Source organism: Salvelinus sp. IW2-2015, linkage group LG2, assembly GCF_002910315.2.
Source record: "Salvelinus sp. IW2-2015 linkage group LG2, ASM291031v2, whole genome shotgun sequence".
Classification (NCBI taxonomy): domain Eukaryota; kingdom Metazoa; phylum Chordata; class Actinopteri; order Salmoniformes; family Salmonidae; genus Salvelinus; species Salvelinus sp. IW2-2015.
This window is the reverse complement of record NC_036839.1, coordinates 25,457,934-25,480,859: the sequence shown is the minus strand read 5'-3', so window position 1 is coordinate 25,480,859 and position 22,926 is coordinate 25,457,934. Positions and strand designations below refer to the sequence as shown.

General features: G+C 40.5%; 1 protein-coding gene across 2 annotated transcripts; it reads right to left on the bottom strand.

Moving 5' to 3' along the window:
- Window positions 1–1,606: 1,606 nt before the first annotated feature.
- Window positions 1,607–21,592, bottom strand: LOC111977435 (GDP-fucose protein O-fucosyltransferase 2). Of its 2 annotated transcripts, XM_024006855.3 has the most exons (9): window positions 21,385–21,592; window positions 18,520–18,770; window positions 10,260–10,404; window positions 9,797–9,907; window positions 9,494–9,560; window positions 7,553–7,678; window positions 7,155–7,335; window positions 6,348–6,471; window positions 1,607–5,303 (listed from the first exon to the last, which is right to left on the bottom strand). In XM_024006855.3, exons 1-9 carry the CDS (start codon window positions 21,573–21,575, stop codon window positions 5,150–5,152), a joined length of 1,350 nt encoding a protein of 449 aa, XP_023862623.1. In that variant the 5' UTR covers window positions 21,576–21,592; the 3' UTR covers window positions 1,607–5,149. The 2 variants fall into 2 exon arrangements, with proteins under 2 accessions (XP_023862623.1, XP_070304235.1); XM_070448134.1 differs by lacking the exon at window positions 1,607–5,303 and having other exon boundaries at window positions 6,461–6,549.
- Between the last annotated feature and the right edge of the window lie 1,334 nt (window positions 21,593–22,926).

The following is a 22,926-nucleotide window of genomic DNA, read 5'->3' as shown; positions in this document are numbered from 1 at the left end:
CTTTTTCAATATCCCTTTCACCCTGTACAAATCTCCCACTTTACCACCACCAAAGCACCCCTAGACCATCACGTTGCCTCCACCATCCTTGACAGATGGCATCAAGCACTAATCCAGCATCTTTTCATTTCTCTGCGTCTCACGAATGTTCTTCTTTGTGATCCGAACAACTCAAAACTTAGATTTGTCTGTCCATAACACTTTTTTTCCAATCTTCCTCTGACCAGTGTCTGTGTTCTTTTGCCCATCTTAATCTTTTACTTTTATTGGCCAGTCTGAGATATGGCCTTTTCTTTGCAACTCTGCCTAGAAGACCAGCATCAAGGAGTTGCCTCTTCACTGTTGACGTTGAGACTGGTGTTTTGCAGGTACTATTTAATGAAGCTGCCAGTTGAGGACTTGTGAGGTGTCTGTTTCTCAAACTAGACACTCTAATGTACTTGTCCTCTTGCTCAGTTGTGCACCCACTGTGCTTTCTATTCTGGTTAGGGCCAGTTTGCGCTGTTTTGTGAAGGGAGTAGTACACAGTGTTGTACGAGATCTTCAGTTTCTTGGCAATTTCTCGCATGGAATAGCCTTCATTTCTCAGAACAAGAACAGACTGACGAGTTTCAGAAGAAAGTTATTTGTTTCTGGCCATTTTGAGCCTGTAATCGACGCTACTGTCTTCTACGCTACTGCTATTCTCTGTTCATCATATATGCATAGTCACTTTAACCATATCTACATGTACATACTACCTCAATCAGCCTGACTAACCGGTGTCTGTATGTAGCCTCGCTACTTTTATAGCCTCGCTACTGTATATAGCTTGTCTTTTTACTGTTGTTTTATTTCTTTACTTACCTATTGTTCACCTAATACCTTTTTGCACTATTGGTTAGAGCCTGTAAGTAAGCATTTCACTGTTGTATTCGGCGCATGTGACAAATACAATTTGATTTGATGCTCCAGATACACAACTAGTCTAAAGAAGGCCAGTTTTATTGCTTCTTCAATCAGAACAACAGATTTCAGCTGTGCTAACATAATTGCAAAAGGGTTTTCTAATGATCAATTAGCCTTTTAAAATGATAAACTTGGATTAGCTAACACAACGTGCCATTGGAACACAGGAGTGATGGTTGCTGATAATGGGCCTCTGGCCTATGTAGAGATTCCATTAAAAAAATCTGCCGTTTCCAGCTACAATAGTCATTTACAACATTAACAATGTCGACACTGTATTTCCGATCAACTTGATGTTTTGTTTAAAAAACAAGGACATTTCTAAGTGACCTCCAACCTTTTCAACGGTAGTGTATATTGAACTATGTCAGACTAAAAAAAACAGAAAAACATATACAATGACTTGCAAAACTCCTCTCTCATAGCCGAACAACTAGTGGCAATAGCCAACTCTTGAATAGGATTATTGCCTTCTGTTGTGCTATAGTAGTAAACTCTCATTATTAAAAAAATAAACTCTCAATTGTACAAACAAACTGTATTTGATCAACTGATAACATACATTCTGAGGTTTTCCCTCTTGAAATGAACCAATACATGTCATCATCGTCATTGAACATATTTGCTTTCTCAGGAATAAAAACAGGGCTGGGTCTAGTTCTTTGAAAATAGTCTCTTTAATGGCGGTCACCTTAGAACATCTTGACAGGTGATAGCTTTGTGTCAGTCTCAGTCCTTTTGTTGTAAGAAAAAGGAAAGAAAAAGGATTATGTAATCAGCGAAAATGCGGTATGAGCTCTGATTTAGAGTCTTGAAAATAGTTTAAAATGAAATCCTTTCCCAAATGACAGTCATACAAGCTGAAAAATACAAAAATGTCACAACATTATCATAAAATTTTTATACAGTATATGTAGTCTGTAATTGTAATCTTTGTCAGAGTTATGTTGATATCTGATCATATAAAATATAGATAATATTTGGTGTTTCAAATATTAATCCCATGTTCACTATGCCGCTTTGAACTTACCTTTTCACAGGTCAAGTGGAACAAAAATGGCACATCAACATACTATATTTAGCCACATATCTGCTTCTCTCTGTTGGAAAACTGCATTGTCAACCAAGCAGCAAAGTTTCTATCATAGGCTACACACAAAGGAAAGGAAAAGAAAAGAGGTTTCTCAAGCTCACCAAAATGTGGTACAGCATAATAAGGAAGATGCACAACCATATAGACTTTGAATTTTGAATTCAAGTAAATGAAAGAAGACACTGCTCTTTCAATTCATGTTACCCCAACAAATACTTCCCCTGAAAGTATTCAGACCCTTTGACTTTTCCCACATATTTGTACATTACAGCCTGATTCTAAAATTGATTAAATAGTTCTTTCACCTCATCAATCTACACACAATACCCCATAATGACAAAGCAAAAACAGTTTATAGAATTTCTCTCAAGCTCTGTCATGTTGGATGGGGAGCTTTGTTGCACAGTTATTTTCAGGTCTCTCTAGAGATGTTCGATCGGGTTTAAGTCCGGGCTCTGGCTGGGCCACTCAAGGACATTCAGAGACTTGACTCAAAGCCAATCCTGCGTTGTCTTGGCTGTGTGCTTAGGGTCGCTGTCTTGTTGGAAGGTGAACCTTCGCCCCAGTCTGAGCACTCTGGAGCAGGTTTTTATCAAGTGCCTTTTACTGAGGAGTGGCTTCCGTCTAGCCACTCTACCATAAAAGGCCTGATTGGTGGAATGCTGGTGGCATCTCCACAGAGGAACACTGGAGCTCTATCAGAGTGACCAGTGGGTTCTTGGTCACCTCCCTGACCAAGGCCCTTCTCCCCCGATTGCTCAGTTTGGCCAGGCGACCAAACTTCTTCCATTTAAGATTGATGGAGGCCACTGTGTTCTTGGGGACCTTCAGTGCTACAAAAATGTTTTGCTTTGACATGCACTTTCAACTGTGGGACCTTATATAGACAGGTGTGTCCAATAAATTGAATTGACCACATATGGACTCCAATCAAGTTGTAGAAACATCTCAAGGATGATCAATGGAAACAGGATGCACCCGAGCTCAATTTCGAGTCTCATAGCAAAGGGTCTGAATACTTATGTAAATAAGGTATCTGTTTTTTTATTTTATAAATTTGCCCAAAAATCTAAAAACCTGTTTTCGATTTGTTATTATGGGGTATTGTGTGTAGATTGCTGAGGATTTTTTTATTTAATACATTTTTGAATAAGGCTTTAACGTAACAAAATGTGGAAAAAGTCAAGGGGTCTGAATACTTTCTGAAAGGAACTGTATACCATTCTTTGCAGCCAAATCTGATCATCATTTTCACACATACTAGGTGCTGCCATCATGATTGATAAAACAATGGTTTATATATGTAAAGTTAGCAGACATGAGTACAAACAAGTGAAAATAAAGTGGTGACCTTGAAATCATCTGACCTATAAAACATCTGATCTTTAAAACGTATTTGAAGCTTTTTGTCTATTCAGTTTGCACAATTCTCAAAACAATAAAAACATGACACAAAAAACACTATTAGAACATATATTGTATATATATACAGTTGAAGTCGGAAGTTTACATACACCTTAGCCAAATACATTTAAACTCAGTTTTTCACAATTCCTGATATTTAATCCTAGTAAACGTTCCTTGTCTTAGGTCAGTTAGGATCACCACTTTATTTTAAGAAAGTGAAATGTCAGAATAATAGAGAGAATGATTTACTTCAGCTTTTATTTCTTTCATCACATTCCCAGTGGGTCATACTCAATTAGTATTTGGTAGCATTGCCTTTCAATTGTTTAACTTGGGTCAAACGTGTCAGGGAGCCTTCCACAAGCTTCCCACAATAAGTTGGGTGAATGTTGGCCCACTCCTCCTGACAGAGCTGGTGTAACTGAGTCAGGTTTGTAGGCATCCTTGCTCACACATGTTTTTTCAGTTCTGCCCACACATTTTCAATAGGATTGAGGTCAGGGCTTTGTGATGGACACTCCAATACCTTGACTTTGTTGTCCTTAAGCCATTTTGCCACAACTTTGGAAGAATGCTTGGGGGTCATTGTCCATTTGGAAGAGCCATTTGCGACCAAGCTTTAACTTCCTGACTGATGTCTTGAGATGTTGCTTCAATATATCCACAATATATCCACACCCCCGTGCTTCACAGTTGGGATGGTGTTCATTGGCTTGCAAGCCACCCACTTTTTCCTCCAAACATAACGATGGTCATTATGGCCAAACAGTTCTATTTTTGTTTCATTGACCAGAGGACATTTCTCCAAAACGTACGATCTTTGTCCCCATGTGCAGTTGCAAACCGTAGTCTGGCTTTTTTATGGCGGTTTTGGAGCAGTGGCTTCTTCCTTGCTGAGCGGCCTTTCAGGTTATGTCGATATAGGACTCGTTTTACTGTGGATATAGATAATTTGTACCTGTTTCCTCCAGCTTCTTCACAGGGTCCTTTGCTGTTGTTTTGGGATTGATTTGCATTTTTCGCACCAAAGTAAGTTCATCTCTAGGAGATAGAATGCTTCTCCTTCTTGAGCGGTATGACAGCTGCGTGGTCCCATGGTGTTTATACTTGCGTACTATTGCTTGTACAGATGAACGTGGTACTTTCAGGCATTTGGAAATTGCTCCCAAGGATGAATCAGACTTGTGGAGGTCTACACATTTTTTCTCAGGACTTGGCTTATTTCTTTTGATTTTCCCACAATGTCAAGCAAAGAGGCACTGAGTTTGAAGGTGGGCCTTGAAGGACATCCAAAGGTACACCTCCAATTGACTCAAATAATGTAAATTAGCCTATCAGAAGCTTCTAAAGCCATGACATCACTTTCTGTAATTTTCCAAGCTGTTTAAAGGCACAGTCAATTTCGTGTATGTAAACTTCTGACCCATTGGAATTGTGATACAGTGAAATAATTTGTCTGTAAACAATTGTTGGAAAAATGTGTTGTGCCATGCACAAAGTAGATGTTCTTACCGACTTGCCAAAACTATAGTTTGTTAACAAGAAATTTGTGGAGTGGTTGAAAAATGAGTTTTAATGACTCCAACCTAAGTATATGTAAACTTCCGACTTCAACTGTATATAAAAATAACAAAGCTCCACTTTAACACTGCAATTGGCATGTTCTTTGAGAGCTGTTGAGAGGGGTGTCACGTCATTGCATCAGTAAACTATTTTCCAGTGTGTGGGCTGTTCACACTCCTTCTCACTGTCCCCACAGAAGCGGTTGTAAGTAGTTTGGGGATCGAATCCCAGAATCTCTCTCTCCTCGTGGATCCGGAAAGAGAAGGTCGACACAGATGTTCCGATAAAATACCTGGGAAATGGGAGGGCGATAGTGGGAATTCAATTCAATGCAACTTTATCTATCCCACCAGGGGCAATTAAGAAAGACAAGTCCGTTTTACAAGTATCAAATCAATAGAAAGTCTTCARCACACGAAATACAGTATACAATAGACTTCACATTCCTCATCACCCCATACAATACAAAATACAACAGGCTAATAATATAGATTTAAATGCAGGGCAAATATTCTAAAGTGCAGTAGAAGTATAATGATGGGTTTACCACTCCAGTACTGTAATAGATTTCTAGTGGAGTGATCCAGAAACTAACGTGACTGGAATGCAACCTCAGACCATGTGATTATAAGGGACAATGGCTTTCAGGTCCATATGTGGGTCTGACGTACACAGGTGACAAAGACAACTATTGTACCATATGATCCATTAGTTCAGTGGAAAATATTGACTTAATTTAACAGGAGAATCTTGGACAACATAGAGTACAATATATATACAGTTTGTTTGAAGTACAGAGTATTATCATGAATACCTAGATCTGCCATCTCACATTTAAAATGGGATACAAAAACTTCAATGATCTTACTTTACTCCTTCAAGAGTATTTAAATGATACTGTTTATCCCTCTATCATGGGTGGCTTATTACATTTAAACATTTTGATGTCGAGTAATGATGATGTAAAGCAAACCTCGAAAATGTTTTAAGGAATTGTTTCGGCCTATTTTTACACTGCTCTGACAATCGAATTCCCTTTACAGACATTTTATAAAAATATGATCTTAAAGGACACTTACAGGCTAATAAAATAATTACAATACTGTAAGTGGTATCACATGACCCACTATCCTACTGTAGCCTACAGAACGTGAGGGTAACAAAAGCTGTTTAACTACAGTATGCTCGTGTGCACTTCAACAAAAGAAAAGTACAAGAATGTCTGCATCATGTGTACTTGTCACAGCTCCCCACCCTCAGTCTGCACACATTGTGCAACACTTTCTTTCAACTGAATGGTGGAACATAGAAGCATTCATTGTGAGGAGAGCTGTACCTGGCATGTGCGCAGATCCATTGGTCGACGATAGCCACGCCCCCGTCCTTGAGTAGTTCCAGGTCCTCCCAGGTGGGCTCAAAGCGTGTAATCTCTGGTAATATCTTCTTCAGCTCCTCCAGCTCTGCACAAGACAGACAGACGCCTCATCAGGAACACACTGGCCTTAGAGCCATACTCTGACTGGCCCTATTGTCTAGATCTAGAGATTAGATTAGAAAAGTGTATTGAAGTGCCACACCACAATGACACAATAATACAAAAACAACAACTCAAAATTTGTTTTGAGACACTAAAAAACAATCATAGTCAAACATGGTACAGGCGTTATCTACTGTATAATACATTATATCATACACATGTAAGCATAATCAAAAAACAAAGTACAGTAGAAGAAAGGACAATTAGGCATTTATAAAGAAACGTCCCCGTTGGGGGATAAGGTGGCAGGCTTTGGCACAGGCATTTACATTATTGTTACCTGATAAAATTTCACACAATTTATTATTTTCATCTAGTCCGTTAAAATTATAATTTTGTCTGGAGAGCTGACGAAAAAGACCATCCTTAATGTCATTGTATAACCAACAGACTCTCTGTGGAGTAGGCTAAAGACAGCATAAACCTGCCAAGCCTCTACTGGGTTATACGGTTGGGGTCAATTCCATTTCAAAAGTCAACTGAAATTCTAATTCCTAACACAATTATTTTGTTATTTTCTTAGGGCTGCAAATATGAATGCCTTTATTTTCAATTTATTTATTTTACATTCAACATCAAATCAATGGCACCAAAGTACAACTGTACCTTCCTCATCTGCGTCAGTGGCAACAAAGACTCTGTCTAGTTTGTTTTTCTTCATGAGGTTCCTGATCTTCTTGACAGCTCCTTTGAGGCTGGGCACATCCTCTCTGTGACCCCAGATAAAGTCCTTCCTCCTCAGGTGGACACCCAGGTACGGCCCCCCTCTGGCAGAACCCAGCTTATTCTGAGTTTACACACAGAAATTAATAACACGTCAAACCACTCATGCCCAATTAAAATTACCCACCAATAGCAAAACAGAACTATTCTTAGCTTAAGACATTTCCTCCCCATTTTTCCCACAGTACATGTTGCTAGTGCAACAAGTAATCAATGTGGATAGATAAATACATATCATTTAAATGTGCAAGGCGTGTATGTATGTGAAAAGGTCTGAAAACCTTAATGCGAGTCCAGTCCTCGTTGTATACGGTCTGGTCCTGCTCGTCTGTGGAGTTCAGGTACTTTGCACGGAACTCGTCCCCTAGGAGACGCAGGTGTTTGGCAAAGACCATACTGCGGCGAGTCTACAGAGGAGAAGACACAAAAAGACTTAGGCAAAATGGAGGAGTGTTAAACAAATCAGGATGGAACTATTCACTACTCTGCATTAAAGTAACTATCCAGTGTTACCAGAGTTCTATGAAATATGACCTATAATTAATTACAATATACAGTTGAAGCCGGTAGTTTACATACACCTTAGCCAAATACATTTAAACTCAGTTTCACAATTCCTGACATTTAATCCTAGTAAAAATTCCCTGTCTTAGGTCAGTTAGGATCACCACTTTATTTTAAGACAGAGAAATGTCAGAATAATAGTAGAGAGAATTACTTATTTCAGCTTTAATTTCTATCATCACAATCCCAGTGGGTCAGAAGTTTACATACACTCAATTAGTATTTGGTAGCATTGCCTTTCAATTGTTTAACTTGGGTCAAACGTTTCAGGCAGCCTTCCACAAGCTTCCCACAATAAGTTGGGTGCATTTTGGCCCATCCATCCTGACAGAGCTGGTGTAACTGAGTCAGGTTTGTAGGCCTCCATGCTCGCACACGCTTTTTCAGTTCTGCCCACACATTTTCTATGGGATTGAGGTCAGGGCTTTGTGATGGACACTCCAATACCTTGACTTTGTTGTCCTTAAGCCATTTTGCTACAATTTTGGAAGTATGCTTGGGATCATTGTCCATTTGGAAGACCCATTTGCGACCAAGCTTTAACTTCCTGACTGAAGTCTTGAGATGTTGCTTCAATATATCCACATAATTTTCCTACCTCATGATGCCATCTATTTTATGAAGTGCACCAGTCCCTCTTGCAGCAAAGCACCCCCACAACATGCTGCCACCCCCGTGCTTCACAGTTGGGATGGTGTTCATTGGCTTACAAGCCTCCCCCTTTTTCCTCCTAACAAAACGATGGTCATTATGGCCAAACAGTTCCATTTTTGTTTCATCAGACCAGAGGACATGTCTTCCAAAAGTATGATCTTTTCCCCATGTGCAGTTGCAAACTGTAGTCTGGCTTTTTTTATGGCGGTTTTGAGCAGTGGCTTCTTCATTGTCGATTAGGACTCGTTTTACTGTGGAAATAGATACTTTTGTACCCGTTTCCTCCAGCATCTTCACAAGGTCCTTTGCTGTTTCTGGGATTGATTTCCACTTTTCGCACCAAAGTACGTTCATCTCTAGGAGACAGAACGCGTCTCCTTCCTGAGCGGTATGACGGCTTCGTGGTCCTATGCTGTTTTTACTTACGTACTATTGTTTGTACAGATGAACGTGGTACCTTCAGTGTTTAGAAATTGCTCCCAAGGATGAACCAGACTCGTGGAGGTATACAATTTTTTCTGAGGTCTTGCTGATTTCTTTAGATTTTCCCATGATGTCAAGCAAAGAGGCACTGAGTTTGAAGGTAGGCTTGAAATACATCCACAGTACGCTCTAATGACCTCAAATGATGTCAATTAGCCTATCAGAAGCTTCTAAAGCCATGACATAATTTTCTGGAATTTTCCAAGCTGTTTAAAGACACAGTCAACTTAGTGTATGTAAACTTCTGACCCACTGGAATTGTGATACAGTGAATTATAAGTGAAATAATCTGTCTGTAAACAATTGTTGGAAAAATGACTTATGTCATGCACAAAGTAGATGTCCTAACCGACTTGCCAAAACGAAAGTTTGTTAACAAGAAATGTGTGGAGTGGATGAAAAACGAGTTTTAATGACTCCAACCTAAGTGTATGTAAACTTCCGACTTCAACTGTATGATTGTAGGCTGTCAACCATTACCAGACATAGATACATTCTTTACAACTTGACATCAGACTTACATCCCAGTAGTCCTTTCCTGCGTAGTGATCATGGAGGACAGTCTCTGCTTTGTCCAACATCACAGAACTGCGGGGATATGAAAGGGAAGAGCTCCATCAGTGAACACATGTCCACATCTCATACAGTACATACAACAAGTCCAATAAAGACTATGCTGCCAACTCTAGAATATTACTTTTTGTTTAAATAGGAAGTCCACATTAAACCTGTAATAGTGGTATAATTATATCACATCCTTAGACAAGAAGATTAGGATTCAATAATTGTATCTATCTTAGCCAAACACACATTTATTGACTCACGTTGATGTGATGTTGTTCTGCAGGAGTGGTGCCAGGATGGAGGCGTGGCCCTGAGCTGACAGACAAGTGACGTTCACACCCCTGGTTTCCTCATAGCCCCAAAACCATCCTCTAACAGCGGGAGAGGAAGGAGAAGAAAGAGGTGAGACATGCTTTCAAATTAGGGAAAACTGCTCACAACGAACATGACAATATTATTTATATGAATATAAGTCATACTCACTACACCCACTATACTACTACTACTACTACTACAGCTTGTTCCACTGCCATAAAACACATTTTAATAGCTGAAACAAGTATTTACCTTTGATAATTCAACTTTGCGAGACATAAAGGTAGGTAAGCACAGATGCCAAACTCATTGTTAGTGTCCACATGCAGTAGTCCTATGCATCTTTGGAATGTATTGTGTTGAGTCTATTATGTTCCTATCCATCTCTGAACCTGGTGGTTACTGTACCTGTAATAACCCTGTTTGTCTTTGGAGTACAATAACCGTTCAACGCAGGGTCGCTGGTCCACTTTCTCCTCCCATTTCCCATCAGTCCACCCTTCAGCGTAGTTCTGTAGCACCAGGACCTGGTCAATAAATGGGCCTCCAGACTCTGGAGCCAAAAACATGGAAATATAACATGTTACTTTAAGCCTGAAGGTATAATGTTTTATATCTTCTTATAAGCATGTATAAGCCTTTATAACCATGTATCATTATGCATTAATTATACCTATGGAACAATCCTTAACAGAGGAAAAAAATTGAAATTAGCCAGATGTCAGGGAAAGTCGACCAACCACAAAAACATGGACATTTACTCAAATGTCTGAGGGGTGACCAGAACGGTACTCTGATATTTTTATTTTACATTGGTCTTTCCAGCACGATCCCAGCAACTATGGTCGATACAAAACCAGGCTAGCCCAGTACAGGGACTCGTTTCCAGCTGCGATGTAACTTAAGCATTACGATGATCATACCAGATGCATCGTTATTTACGAGCACTAAATCACAGATTGGGCATATCATTGCGCACATGTTGTCACATATCATGAAACAAAAATTACAGACAGCAGCCTAGTCGCAAAATATACAGTGCCTTGCGAAACTATTCATCCCCTTGGCATTTTTCCTATTTTGATGCCTTACAACCTGGAATTAAAATATATTTTTTGTGGGGTTTGTATAATTTGATTTATACAACATGCCTACCACTTTGAAGATGCTAAATATTTTTTTGTGTGAAACAAACAAGAAATATGACAAAAAACCTGAAAACTTGAACATGCATAACTATTATCCCCCCAAGTCAATACTTTGTAGAGCCACCTTTTGCAGCAAATACAGCTGCAAGTCTCTTGGGATATGTCTCTATAAGCTTGGCACATCTTGCCACTGGAGTTTTTGCCCATTCTTCAAGGCAAAACTGCTCCATCTCCTTCAAGTTGGATGGGTTCCTGCTGATGTACAGCAATCTTTCAGTCATACCACAGATTCTCAATTGGATTGAGGTCTGGGCTTTGACTAGGCCATTCCAAGACAAATAAATGTTTCCCCTCAAACCACTTGAGTGTTGCTTTAGCAGTATGCTTAGGGTCATTGTCCTGCTGGAAGGTGAACATCCGTCCCAGTCTCAAATCTCTGGAAGACTGAAACAGGTTTCCCTCAAGAATTTCTCTGTATTTAGCGCCATCCATCATTCCTTCAATTCTGACCGGTTTCCCAGTCCCTGCTGATGAAAAACATCCCCACAGCATGATGCTGCCACCACCATGCTTCACTGTGGGGATGATGTTCTCAGGGTGATGAGAGATATTGGGTTTGTGCCAGACATAGCATTTTCCTTGATGGCCAAAAAGCTAMATTTTAGTCTCAGCTGACCAGAGAACCTTCTTCCATATGTTTGGGGAGTCTCCCACATTCCTTTTGGTGAACACCAAACGTGTTTGCTTATTTGTTTCTTTAAGCAATGGCTTTTTCCCCTGGCCATTCTTCCGTAAAGCCCAGCTCTGTGGAGTGTACGGCTTAAAGTGGTCCTATGGACAGATACTCCAATCTCCGATGTGGAGCTTTGCAGCTCCTTCAGGGTTATCTTTGGTCTCTTTGTTGCCTCTCTGATTAAGGCCCTCTGTCACGCCCTGACCATAGTTTGCTTTGTATGTTTCTATGTTATGTTTGGTCAGGGTGTGATGTGAGTGGGCATTCTATGTTGTATGTCTAGTTTGTCTGTTTCTATGTGTTTGGCCTGATATGATTCTCAATCAGAGGCAGGTGTCAGCCGTTGTCTCTGATTGGGAGCCATATTTAGGTAGCCTGTTTGTCATTGTGGGTTGTGGGTGATTGTTCCTGTGTTTTTGTATTTTTCACTGTTCAGGACTGTTTCGTTTCGTTCTCGTGTTTTGTTGTATTTGTGAAATTATTCGTGTTCAATAAAATGGATAATCATCACGCTGCATTTTGGTCCTCCTCTGTTTCCCATAACGACCAACGTTACACCCTCCTTGCCTGGTCCGTGAGTTTTGGTGGGCGGCCCCCTCTTGGCAGGTTTGTTGTGGTGCCATAATCTTTCCATTTTTAAATAATGGATTTAATGGTGCTCCGTGGGATGTTGAAAGTTTCTGATATATTTTTTATAACCCAAACCTGATCTGTACTTCTCCACAACTTTGTTCCTGACCTGTTTGGAGAGCTCCTTGGTCTTCATGGTGCTGCTTGCTTGGTGGTGCCCCTTGTTTAGTGGTGTTGCAGACTCTGGGGCCTTTCAGAACAGGTGTATATATACTGAGATCATGTGACAGATCATGTGACACTTAGATTGCACACAGGTGAACTTTATTTGATTAATTATGTGACTTCTTAAGGTAATTAGTTGCACCAGATCTTATTTAGGGGCTTCACAGCAAAGGGGGTGAATACATATGCACGCACCAATTTTCCGTTTAAAATGATTTCACTTCACCAATTTGGACTATTTTGTGTATGCCCATTACATGAAATCCAAATAAAAATGAATTTAAATGACAGGTTGTAATGCAACAAAATAGGAAAAACGCCAAGGGGGTGAATACTTTTGCAAGGCACTGTAATTCAATTGATTTAACATKATTAAAATAACATACAGCGGGGAGAACAAGTATTTGATACACTGACAATTTTGCAGGTTTTCCTACTTACAAAGCATGTAGAGGTCTGTAATTTTTATCATAGGTACACTTCAACTGTGAGAGACGGAATCTAAAACAAAAATCAGAAAATCACATTGTATGATTTTTAAGTAATTAATTTGCATTTTATTGCATGACATAAGTATTTGATACATCAGAAAAGCAGAACTGAATATTGGTACAGAAACCTTAGTTTCAATTACAGAGATTATACGTTTCCTGTAGTCTTGACCAGGTTTGCACACACTGCAGCAGGGATTTTGGCCCACTCCTCCATACAGACCTTCTCCAGATCCTTCAGGTTCGGGGCTGTCGCTGGGCAATACGGACTTTCGGCTCCCTCCAAAGATTTTCTATTGGGTTCAGGTCTGGAGACTGGCTAGGCCACTCCAGGACCTTGAGATGCTTCTTACGGAGCCACTCCGTAGTTGCCCTGGCTGTGTGTTTCAGGTCGTTGTCATGCTGGAAGACCCAGCCACGACCATCTTCAATGCTCTTACTGAGGGAAGGAGGTTGTTGGTCAAGATCTCGCGATACATGCGCCCACCATCCTCCCCTCAATACGGTGCAGTGCTCCTGTCCCTTTGCAGAAAAGCATCCCAAAGAATGATGTTTCACCTCCATGCTTCACGGTTGGGATGGTGTTCTTGGGGTTGTATCATCCTTCTATTCCTCCAAACACGGCGAGTGGAGTTTAGAGCAAAAAGCTCTATTTTTGTCTCATCAGACCACATGACCTTCTCCCATTCCTCCTCTGGATCATCCAGATGGTCATTGGCAAACTTCAGACGGGCCTGGACATGCGCTGGCTTGAGCAGGGGGACCTTGCGTGCGCTGCAGGATTTTAATCCATGACGGCGTAGTGTGTTACTAATGGTTTTCTTTGAGACTGTGGTCCCAGCTCTCTTCAGGTCATTGACCAGGTCCTGCCGTGTAGTTCTGGGCTGATCCTCACATTCCTCATGATCATTGATGCCCCACGAGGTGAGATCTTGCATGGAGCCCCAGACCGAGGGTGATTGACCGTCATCTTGAACTTCTTCCATTTTTTAATAATTGTGGCAACAGTTGTTGCCTTCTCACCAAGGTGCTTGGCTATTGTCCTGTAGCCCATCCCAGCCTTGTACAGGTCTACAATTATCCCTGATGTCCTTACACAGCTCTCTGGTCTTGGCCATTGTGGAGAGGTTGGAGTCTGTTTGATTGAGTGTGTGGACAGGTGTCTTTTATACAGGACGAGTTCAAACAGGTGCAGTTAATACAGGTAATGAGTGGAGAACAGGAGGGCTTCTTAAAGAAAAAACTAACAGGTCTGTGAGAGCCGGAATTCTTACTGGTTGGTAGGTGATCAATACTCTTTGTCATGCAATAAAATGCAAATTAATTACTTAAAAATCATACAATGTGATTTTCTGGATTTTTGTTTTAGATTCCGTCTTCTCACAGTTGAAGTGTACCTATGATGAAAAAAATGACAGACCTCTACATGCTTTGTAAGTAGGAAAACCTGCAAAATCGGCAGTGTATCAAATACTTGTTCTCCCCACTGTACATAAGCCCATGTACAATGCCTTCAGAAAGTTAACACCCCTTGACGGTTTCCACATTTTTTTGTGTTACAGCCTGAATAAGCTCAGGAGTAAACATTTTCCTTACATGTCACATGATAAGTTGAACGGACTCTGTGTGCAATAGTGTTTAACATGATATTTTAATTACTCTACCCATGTCTGTACCCCACACACACAATTATCTTTAAGGTCCCTCAGTCGCACAGTGAGTTTCAAGCACAGATTCAACCACGAAGACCAGAGAGATTTTCTAACGGGTCGCAAAGAAGAGCACCTATTAGTAAATGGGTATAAAAAGCATACACTGAATATCCCTTTGAGCATGGTGCAGTTATTAATTACACTTTGGATGGTGTATCAATACACCCAGTCACTACAAAGATASAGGCATCCTTCCTAACTCAGTTGCCACAGAGGAAGGAAACCGCTCAGAGATTTTACCATGAAGCCAATGGGGATATTAAAACAGTTAGAGTTTAATGGCTGTGATAAGAGATAACTGAGGATGGATCAACAACACTGCAGTTACTCCACAATACTAACCTAAATGACAGAGTGAAAAGAAGGAAGCCTGTACAGAATAAAATATTCCTAAACATGCATTCTGTTTGTAATAAGGCACTAAAGTAGAACTGAAAAAAATCTGACAAAGAAATAACCTTTTTGTCCTGAATAAAAAGCATTTTGTTTGGGGAAAATCCAAAACATCACTGAGTACCACTCTTCATATTTTCAAGCATTGTGATGGCTGGGTATGCTTGTCATCTGTTTTTTTTAGGAATAGAGCTAAGCACCGGCAAAATCCTAGAGGAAAACATCAGTCTGCTTCCAGACACTGGGAGACAAATTAACCTTTCCGCAGGACAATTACCGAAAACACAAGGCCAAATATACAATGGAGTTGCTTACCAAGACGACATTGAATGTTGCTGAGTGGCCTAGTTACAGTTAACTTAAATCGGCTTGAAAATCTATGGCAAGATTTGAAAATGGTGTCGAGCAATGACCAACAACCAACTTGACAGAACATGAATGCATTTTTTAAAGAATAATGGACAAATATTGTACAATCCAGGTGTGCTATGTTCTTAGAGACTTACCCAGAAAGACTCACAGCTGTAATCGTTGCCAAAAGTGACATGTACTAACATGTATTGACTCAGGGGGTTGAATACTTATCTAATCGACATATAATTGTGTTTTAGTGTTAGAATTTTTCTTCCACTTTGACATTAGAGTATTTTGTGAATATCCTTGACAAAAAAATGACAATTAAATATATTTCAAGGTGTCAGAAAAAGAGGAAAATGGAATACATTTAACGAGAGATATAAGAAAGATCAGGAAACTATTTGTATTTTTCTTTACATATATTTTCCCATTTATTTTAGGCACTAAACTATCTCCATATACAGTGCATTCTGAAAGTTTCCAGACCCCTTCATTTCCCCCACATTTTGTTACGTTACAGCCTTATTATAAATGGCAAAAAAAAAAAATACATCAATCTACACACATTACCCCATAATGACAAAGCAAAAAACGTTTTTTAGAAACTTTAGCAAATGTATTAAAAATAAAAACTGAAATATTACATTAACATAAGTATTCAGACCCTTTATTCAGTACATTAATGAAGCACCTTTGGYAGCGATTACAGCCTGGTGTCTTCTTGGTTATGACACTAAAAAGCTTGGCACACCTGTATTTTGGGGGTTTCTCCCATTGTTCACTGCAGATCCTCTCAAGTTCTGGGTGGGGAGTGTCGCTGCACAGCTATTATCAGGTTTCTCCAGAGATGTTCGATCGGGTTCAAGTCCGGATTCTGGCTGGGCCACTCAAGGATATTCAGAGACTTGTCCCGAAGCCACTCCTGTGTTGTCCTGGCGGTGTGCTTAGGGTCGTTGTCCTGTTGGAAGGTAAACCTTTGCCCCAGTCTGAAGTCCGAGCACTCTGGAGCAGGTTTTCATCAAGCATCTCGATCCCTTGATCCTGACTAGTCTCCCAGTCTCTGCAGCTGAAACACATCCCCAGAGCATGATGCTGCCACCACCATGCGTCACCGTAGGGATGGTGCCAGGTTTCCTCCAGATGTGACACTTGGCATTCAGGCCAAAGAGTTCAATCTCGGTTTCATCAGACCAGAGAATCTTGTTTCTCATGGTCTGAAAGTCCTTTAGGTGCCTTTTGGTAAACTCCAAGCAGGCTGTCATGTGCCTTTTACTGAGGAGGGGCTTCCGTCTGGCCACACCATAAAAGGCCTGAGAGAGGAACTCTGGAGCTCTGTCTGAGTGACCATCAGGCTCTTGGTCACCTACCTGACCAAGACCCTTCTCCCCTGATTGCTCAGTTTGGTCGGCTGACCATCTCTGGGAAGAGTCTTGGTGGTTCCAAACTTCTTCCATTTAGGAATGATGGGGGCCACTGTGTTTTTGGGGACCTTCAATGCTGCTGAAACGTTTTGGTACTCTTCCCCAGATCTGTGCCTCAACACAATCCTGTCTCGGAGCTCTACAGACAATTCCTTCGACCTCATGGGTTGGTTTTTGCTCTGATATGCACTGTCATTGTTAAAAACCTGTTTCACTTTGTAATTATGGAGTATTGTGGATAGACTGATGAGAATTTCTTTAAAAAATATATATATTTTAGAATAAGGCTGTAACGTAACAAAATGTGGAAAAAGGGAAGGGGTCTGAATACTTTCCGAATACTGGTACAGGGGACCTTCATACAAGTCTTTTGAGACTTGTGGGCGTCCTAGAGCAAAACAACCGACATGTATACTGAACAAAAATATAAACCCAACATGTTGGTACCATTTTTCATGAGCTGAAATCCCAGAAATGTTCCATACTCACAAAAAGCATATTTCTCTCAAATGATATGCACAAATTCGTTTACAACCCTGTTAGTGATCATTTCTCCTTTACCAAGATAATCCATCCACCAGACAGGTGTGGCATATCAATACGATAATTAAACAGCATGATCATTACACAGGTGCACCTTGTGCTGGGGACAATAAAAGGCCACTCTAAAATGTGCAGTTGGATCACACAACACAATGCCACTGATGTCTCAAGTTTTGAGGGAACAGGCAATTGGCATGCTGACTGCAGGAATGTCCAACAGAGCTGTTGCCAGATAATTTCATTTTCATTTCTCTACCATAATCCGCCTCCAACGTAATTTTAGAGCATTTGGCAGCACATCCAAATGGCCTCACAACCGCAGACCATGTGTAACCACACCAGCACAGTACTTCTACATACAGCTAATTCACCTGAGGGATCGTCTGAGGAGGAGGGGGGGGGGGGGGGGATTGTTGAGGAGTATTTATGTCTGTAATAAAGCCATTTTGTGGGAGAAAACTAACTTTGATTGGCTGGGCCTGGCTGAGTCCTGTGACCCTGAGACATCCCAAAAATTGGTCTTCTCACAAAACAATTGTGTTCGTGAGAGTCTCATCCTGCCATAGAGTGGCTTGTAGGCCAAACCGTTCAGACGGTTTCGTGAGAAGACCAATTTTTGGGATGTCTCATGGTCTAACAAACACCACTCTAGCTCTGTCACCTTTCACCGCAGACGCGGAAGGGCTACATAGGCCCTTATTTTTTTGATTATGTCAAGGGTTAAACCCACTTTGTAACAACAAAATCTGAAAAAATTCAAGGGGTGTGAATACTTTCTGAAGGCACTGCAGCCTATGTATTTTTTAAGGCAGTCATCTCAGATTTCATTTGAAACATTTTATCCTTCACTTGTTTGTAACAATTGCAAATACTTTGGMAACATTGTATTTGTAGTCAACTTTGTCGTCACGTTACTAACGAAGGCTCGGGGAAACACATCGGCCACTAAAGACACATGGTAAGATGGTTCTAACGATGATCTTAATGCTACGAAGGCTCTGGGAAACGAGGCCCAGCTCAGTTCGAATCAGGTCAGTTCAGTAGTGTGGAAAGGGTATGAGACTGCTGAACTCACCAGCTATAAACTCCTCGTACTCTATGACAGGCACGTTGCCCTGCAGGCTGGTGAGGCTGAAGAACTCTCCCCAGGGGATCCTGATCTGGTGGATGTCTGGGCTCTGCCAGTGGTAAAGACGTCCCCAGGGGGGCAGCACCAGCACCCAGTCACTGTGTCTCCTCAGGGTCTTCACCAGGGATGCCATGCGAATGTACACGTCCCGACGCAGGTTGAAACCCTCTGGGGGGTTGATGTCGTAAAGCAGGTACCTGGCAGCATAAAAATATAGAAATAGTATTATACGTTTCATTGTGTTCTGTTATGCTATGCGCCTGGCTGGCAGCCTCATAAACATGAGTTCTGTTGGAGCTAGACACTGCGGTCAAGTGAGCCAATTTGTGTGCCTGAATACATAACACTTTACGGTATCATGTGTTTTCTGGTAGGGAAACTGAGTAGGATGCACTGTCATGCACAGATAGAGACAAGCGCCTTATCAACAATTATTTTGATACAATGCCCATATTATGCCAGCTTAAAATATAGGTTAATATAACTGGTTATTCTTTATTACAGTGAACTTTGAGGTAACATTAGTTCACCATTAGTTTACCATAAAATTGGATGGTAAACATTTTCTCATGTCTGCCACTAGTACATCACTAATCCATTGTCTTTAACATTCAAAGCATAACATGCCCATATTATGACAGCTACAAGATAAGAAAAACACTAGTTTACTTTAAATTACAGTGACATTTGATGGATTATAATTACATTTTAATACAGTTAAAATGGATGGTAAACATTTTGTAACATGTCTGCCACTAATACATTAGTAATCCATTGTCAGTAAAATTGCAACGCATAACATGCCCACATTATGCCAGCTTCAACACTGGAAAAAGTCTCGTTTACTTTATATTGGAGTGAACTTTGATTAATTATAATTTTAAGACAGTAAAATTGGATGGTAAACATTTTGTCACATCTGTACACTTATTTCCCTTTTAAAAAATGTTGCCATTTTTCACATCTGTAAATCTTAACAAACTTGTTTTTCTCTGAGAATAGACATTTTCCTTAAGGGGATGTTCCCCCAATCTACCCTAACACCAGTATTTACATCCACATTTGAAGGATATTTTTTCCTTTAAAGTTATATAAAGTACAACAAGTAGTAAAGTAACAAGTAATAAACAAGATGTTTCAAAGGAGATAGATAGTAAAAAGTGTTCACCTGCAATAAATAAGATAGCTCACCTTGCTACCAACCCAGGTTGTCCATCCAAAACATTAAGTTAATCAGGCGCCCCAATGTCAGTTAACCTCTCCATAAATATATCACTCTAAAACACCCATGTGTTAGTATTTGTAKTTTTTTCAGTCTGAGGGCTAGTCTGCAATATCTTTCTGCGATTTCAACAAATGTTGTTTACTGACGCTATACTGTTCTGTAGTGTGCGATCTGGTAGGCCTGTGATTTCTTCCTCTATGTCCGTCCTTATGTCAAATCAAATCAAATGTATTTATATAGCCCTTCTTACATCAACTGATATCTCAAAGTGCTGTACAGATACCCAGCCTAAAACCCCAAACAGCATGCAATGCAGGTGTAGAAGCACGTATATGTATATTRTGGGCAGGTATGGCTGACACGATTTCTTGAAAAGACGGCACACCATGGTTTTGTCTTCTGATGCATGTTTCACGATTTCAACCATCTTAGATGGCATTGTAGCTGTCATAATATGGGCATGTTATGCTTTGCAATGTTAATGACAATGGATTAGTAATGTACTAGTGTCAAACGTGAGAAAAAGTTTTACTGTGTAAAAATGTAATTATGTTACCTCAAAGTTCACTGAAAATATAGAATAACCAAATATTTTAACACATATTTTAAGCTGGCATAATAGCAATGGTCATCACACTGGATTAATGACCTACTAAAAAAACAAGCTCACTTGCTGTGAAGATGTGTGTGTGTGTGTGTTTGTATGTCATGACTGTAAACACTTGGTTTAACAATTGACAATTACGCTACTGCAGCCTCACTCTACCCGTGATATCAAAGTCATTTTTGATCATGCGCAAAAATGAAATAAACGATGTGGTATAATTTTGATTATGGAAGATTGAATAAGTGTGCTTCAAACTATTTGCTTAGATTGATTTGTAGCTATCATCTATATGTACATGACAGTGCACCAGACTCAGTTTCCCCACCAGAAAACACGCGACACCGTAAAGTGTTGTATATTTGCGCACAATTTCACACGAAAACTGAAGAGCGGATGGCTTTGCGAGTGTCTGCTCACTTGACCGCAGTGAGCTATACCTCCCAGATACCCAGGTGATGTTCACTCATCGGCGGTCAACTGTAGCCTACATTTGAACATTTTGTGTTAGTGTTGTGCCTGCCATACAGGTTTGATATGTTTTATTTGTATTTAACCTTTAACTAGGCAAGACAGTTTAAAACAAATTATTATTTACAATGACAGCCTACCAAAAGGCCTCCTGCGGGGACGGAGGCTGGGATTAAAAATAAAAATATACGACAAAACACACATCACGGCAAGAGAGACACCACAACAGTACATAAAGAGAGACCTGAGACAACAGTATGGCAGCAACACAACATGGCAGCAGCACAAAACATGGAACAAACAGCAAAGAAATATAACCAGGCAGATTTGATTTATTCTCAGTTTATAGAATGATTTCTGATTACATTATSTATCCCACGTCTTGAGCACATTTTTTAAAACTAAAATGACTGCTCTAGAAGCAAATAACATATTCTATGCGCCCCTAATACAATATTGAAATACAAGCTACAGCAAAGGTAGGCCATTGTGTTTAGCCTGCACCCCCTACCGCAGATCCCGTGCTGCTGCAACGGCCGGTGAAAAAACGGTATTTCCTGCTCGGAATGTATCTTCAKTTTGACCTTCGACGACTACAGCGCTCAACGCGAGAAAAGACAAACACAATTTGATTAAAGAGTGCACAGAAAAAAGCCACAACACCGGCGAWTTGAAACCTCTGCTAAATCTGTGGTCCGCCATTTTTTATTTAAGCAACGCACTTCCGGGAGGGTGAAGCGTCTGTGGTTACATAGCAACTGCATTGATTTGTGTAACAATTTGTTAACAGTGTAAGTAAATCTGCGCTCTGGTTGTTCGTATCAGTTATTCTGCGCTTTGACACACTCAGACAAGAGTGCTCTGAAATCGTAGTAAATAGCCAGAGCGAATTTACGAACGCACCCCAGTATCTGAATGCGTTACAGGATCTGTTCGTAAATTCACTCTGGATGACGCTCAAAGCGTTGTCAAATTGTCGAAAATTCAGAGCGTTGTCAGATTGTCCGTTCGTAAATCAGAGCCTTTCGTTATCGGAGCGTTCAGAGCGCAAACTGGACGCTCTGGCGGTGGAGTATGGTTGATCCGAGCGTTTTGACCTCACAACAGCTGTCAAGCGCCGAAGCTTGCTAGCTACTTCCAGACACAAATAATAGAACACCTCACTGACTAGTTTACTCGCCCTAGCAGAGCTGTTTTCATGTTATCCAGGGCGTTGGTGACTATAACTGCTGCTCTCAACAWTGGATTTACGCTTTACTGACACGGGCCATATTCAATGGGTGTTGAGTGTTAGTAAATTAATTCGTCAGTTCGTCAGAGTGAATTTACGAACGCACCCATAAGTATCACTACAGATCGAAGAATGATCCTGATGTATACATCTGAAGCATCCGGTAGGCGTTTCCACTCACCACCAAATATGGTGATGAGAGGAAGCCCAGTGACCGGCAGTGGGAAAAGACGGAGCGWGATGGATTTTGGCCGWCATTTTGCACATTTTTTCATCAACGAAACATTTGATCTCAATACAGTTTTATATTCCAGAAACTGCAGTCTTTTACGAACAGAGTGATCATCGTTTTGTAGACTTTAACCTTTGCCAAAGTTTTTTTTTTAATTGCGTTGTTTAAAAGAAGTGCAAGACCCGATTGAGTTATTGCACACACGCACTTCACAGAGTAGGCRTTCCCTAACGGGAATATGCAAAAATATGCTAGAACAGGCCAATAGGATCTCGCTCGCTCTTGCTTGGYTCTGCCCGCCTCCTTGCTTGTCCTACCCACTGTGATTCATTTGCTGCCGTTGGAAACGATAAGCAGTGGTCTATCTTGGGTTAGTTATACAAATCTTTGGTATCACATGCCAATGTATGCGTGTGAGAAGGGGGTAGATTTTTAGGCTGCTCAATTATATTCTTCCTAATTTTCTTTCTATAAGTTTACATTATGTGCACAGACAGTAAAATTGGAATACAGTTTAAAAAGTCCCATTCCAGAAACATTCCATATCACTCAATTGATATTTTGGTRTAATATGGCATATAATGAATATA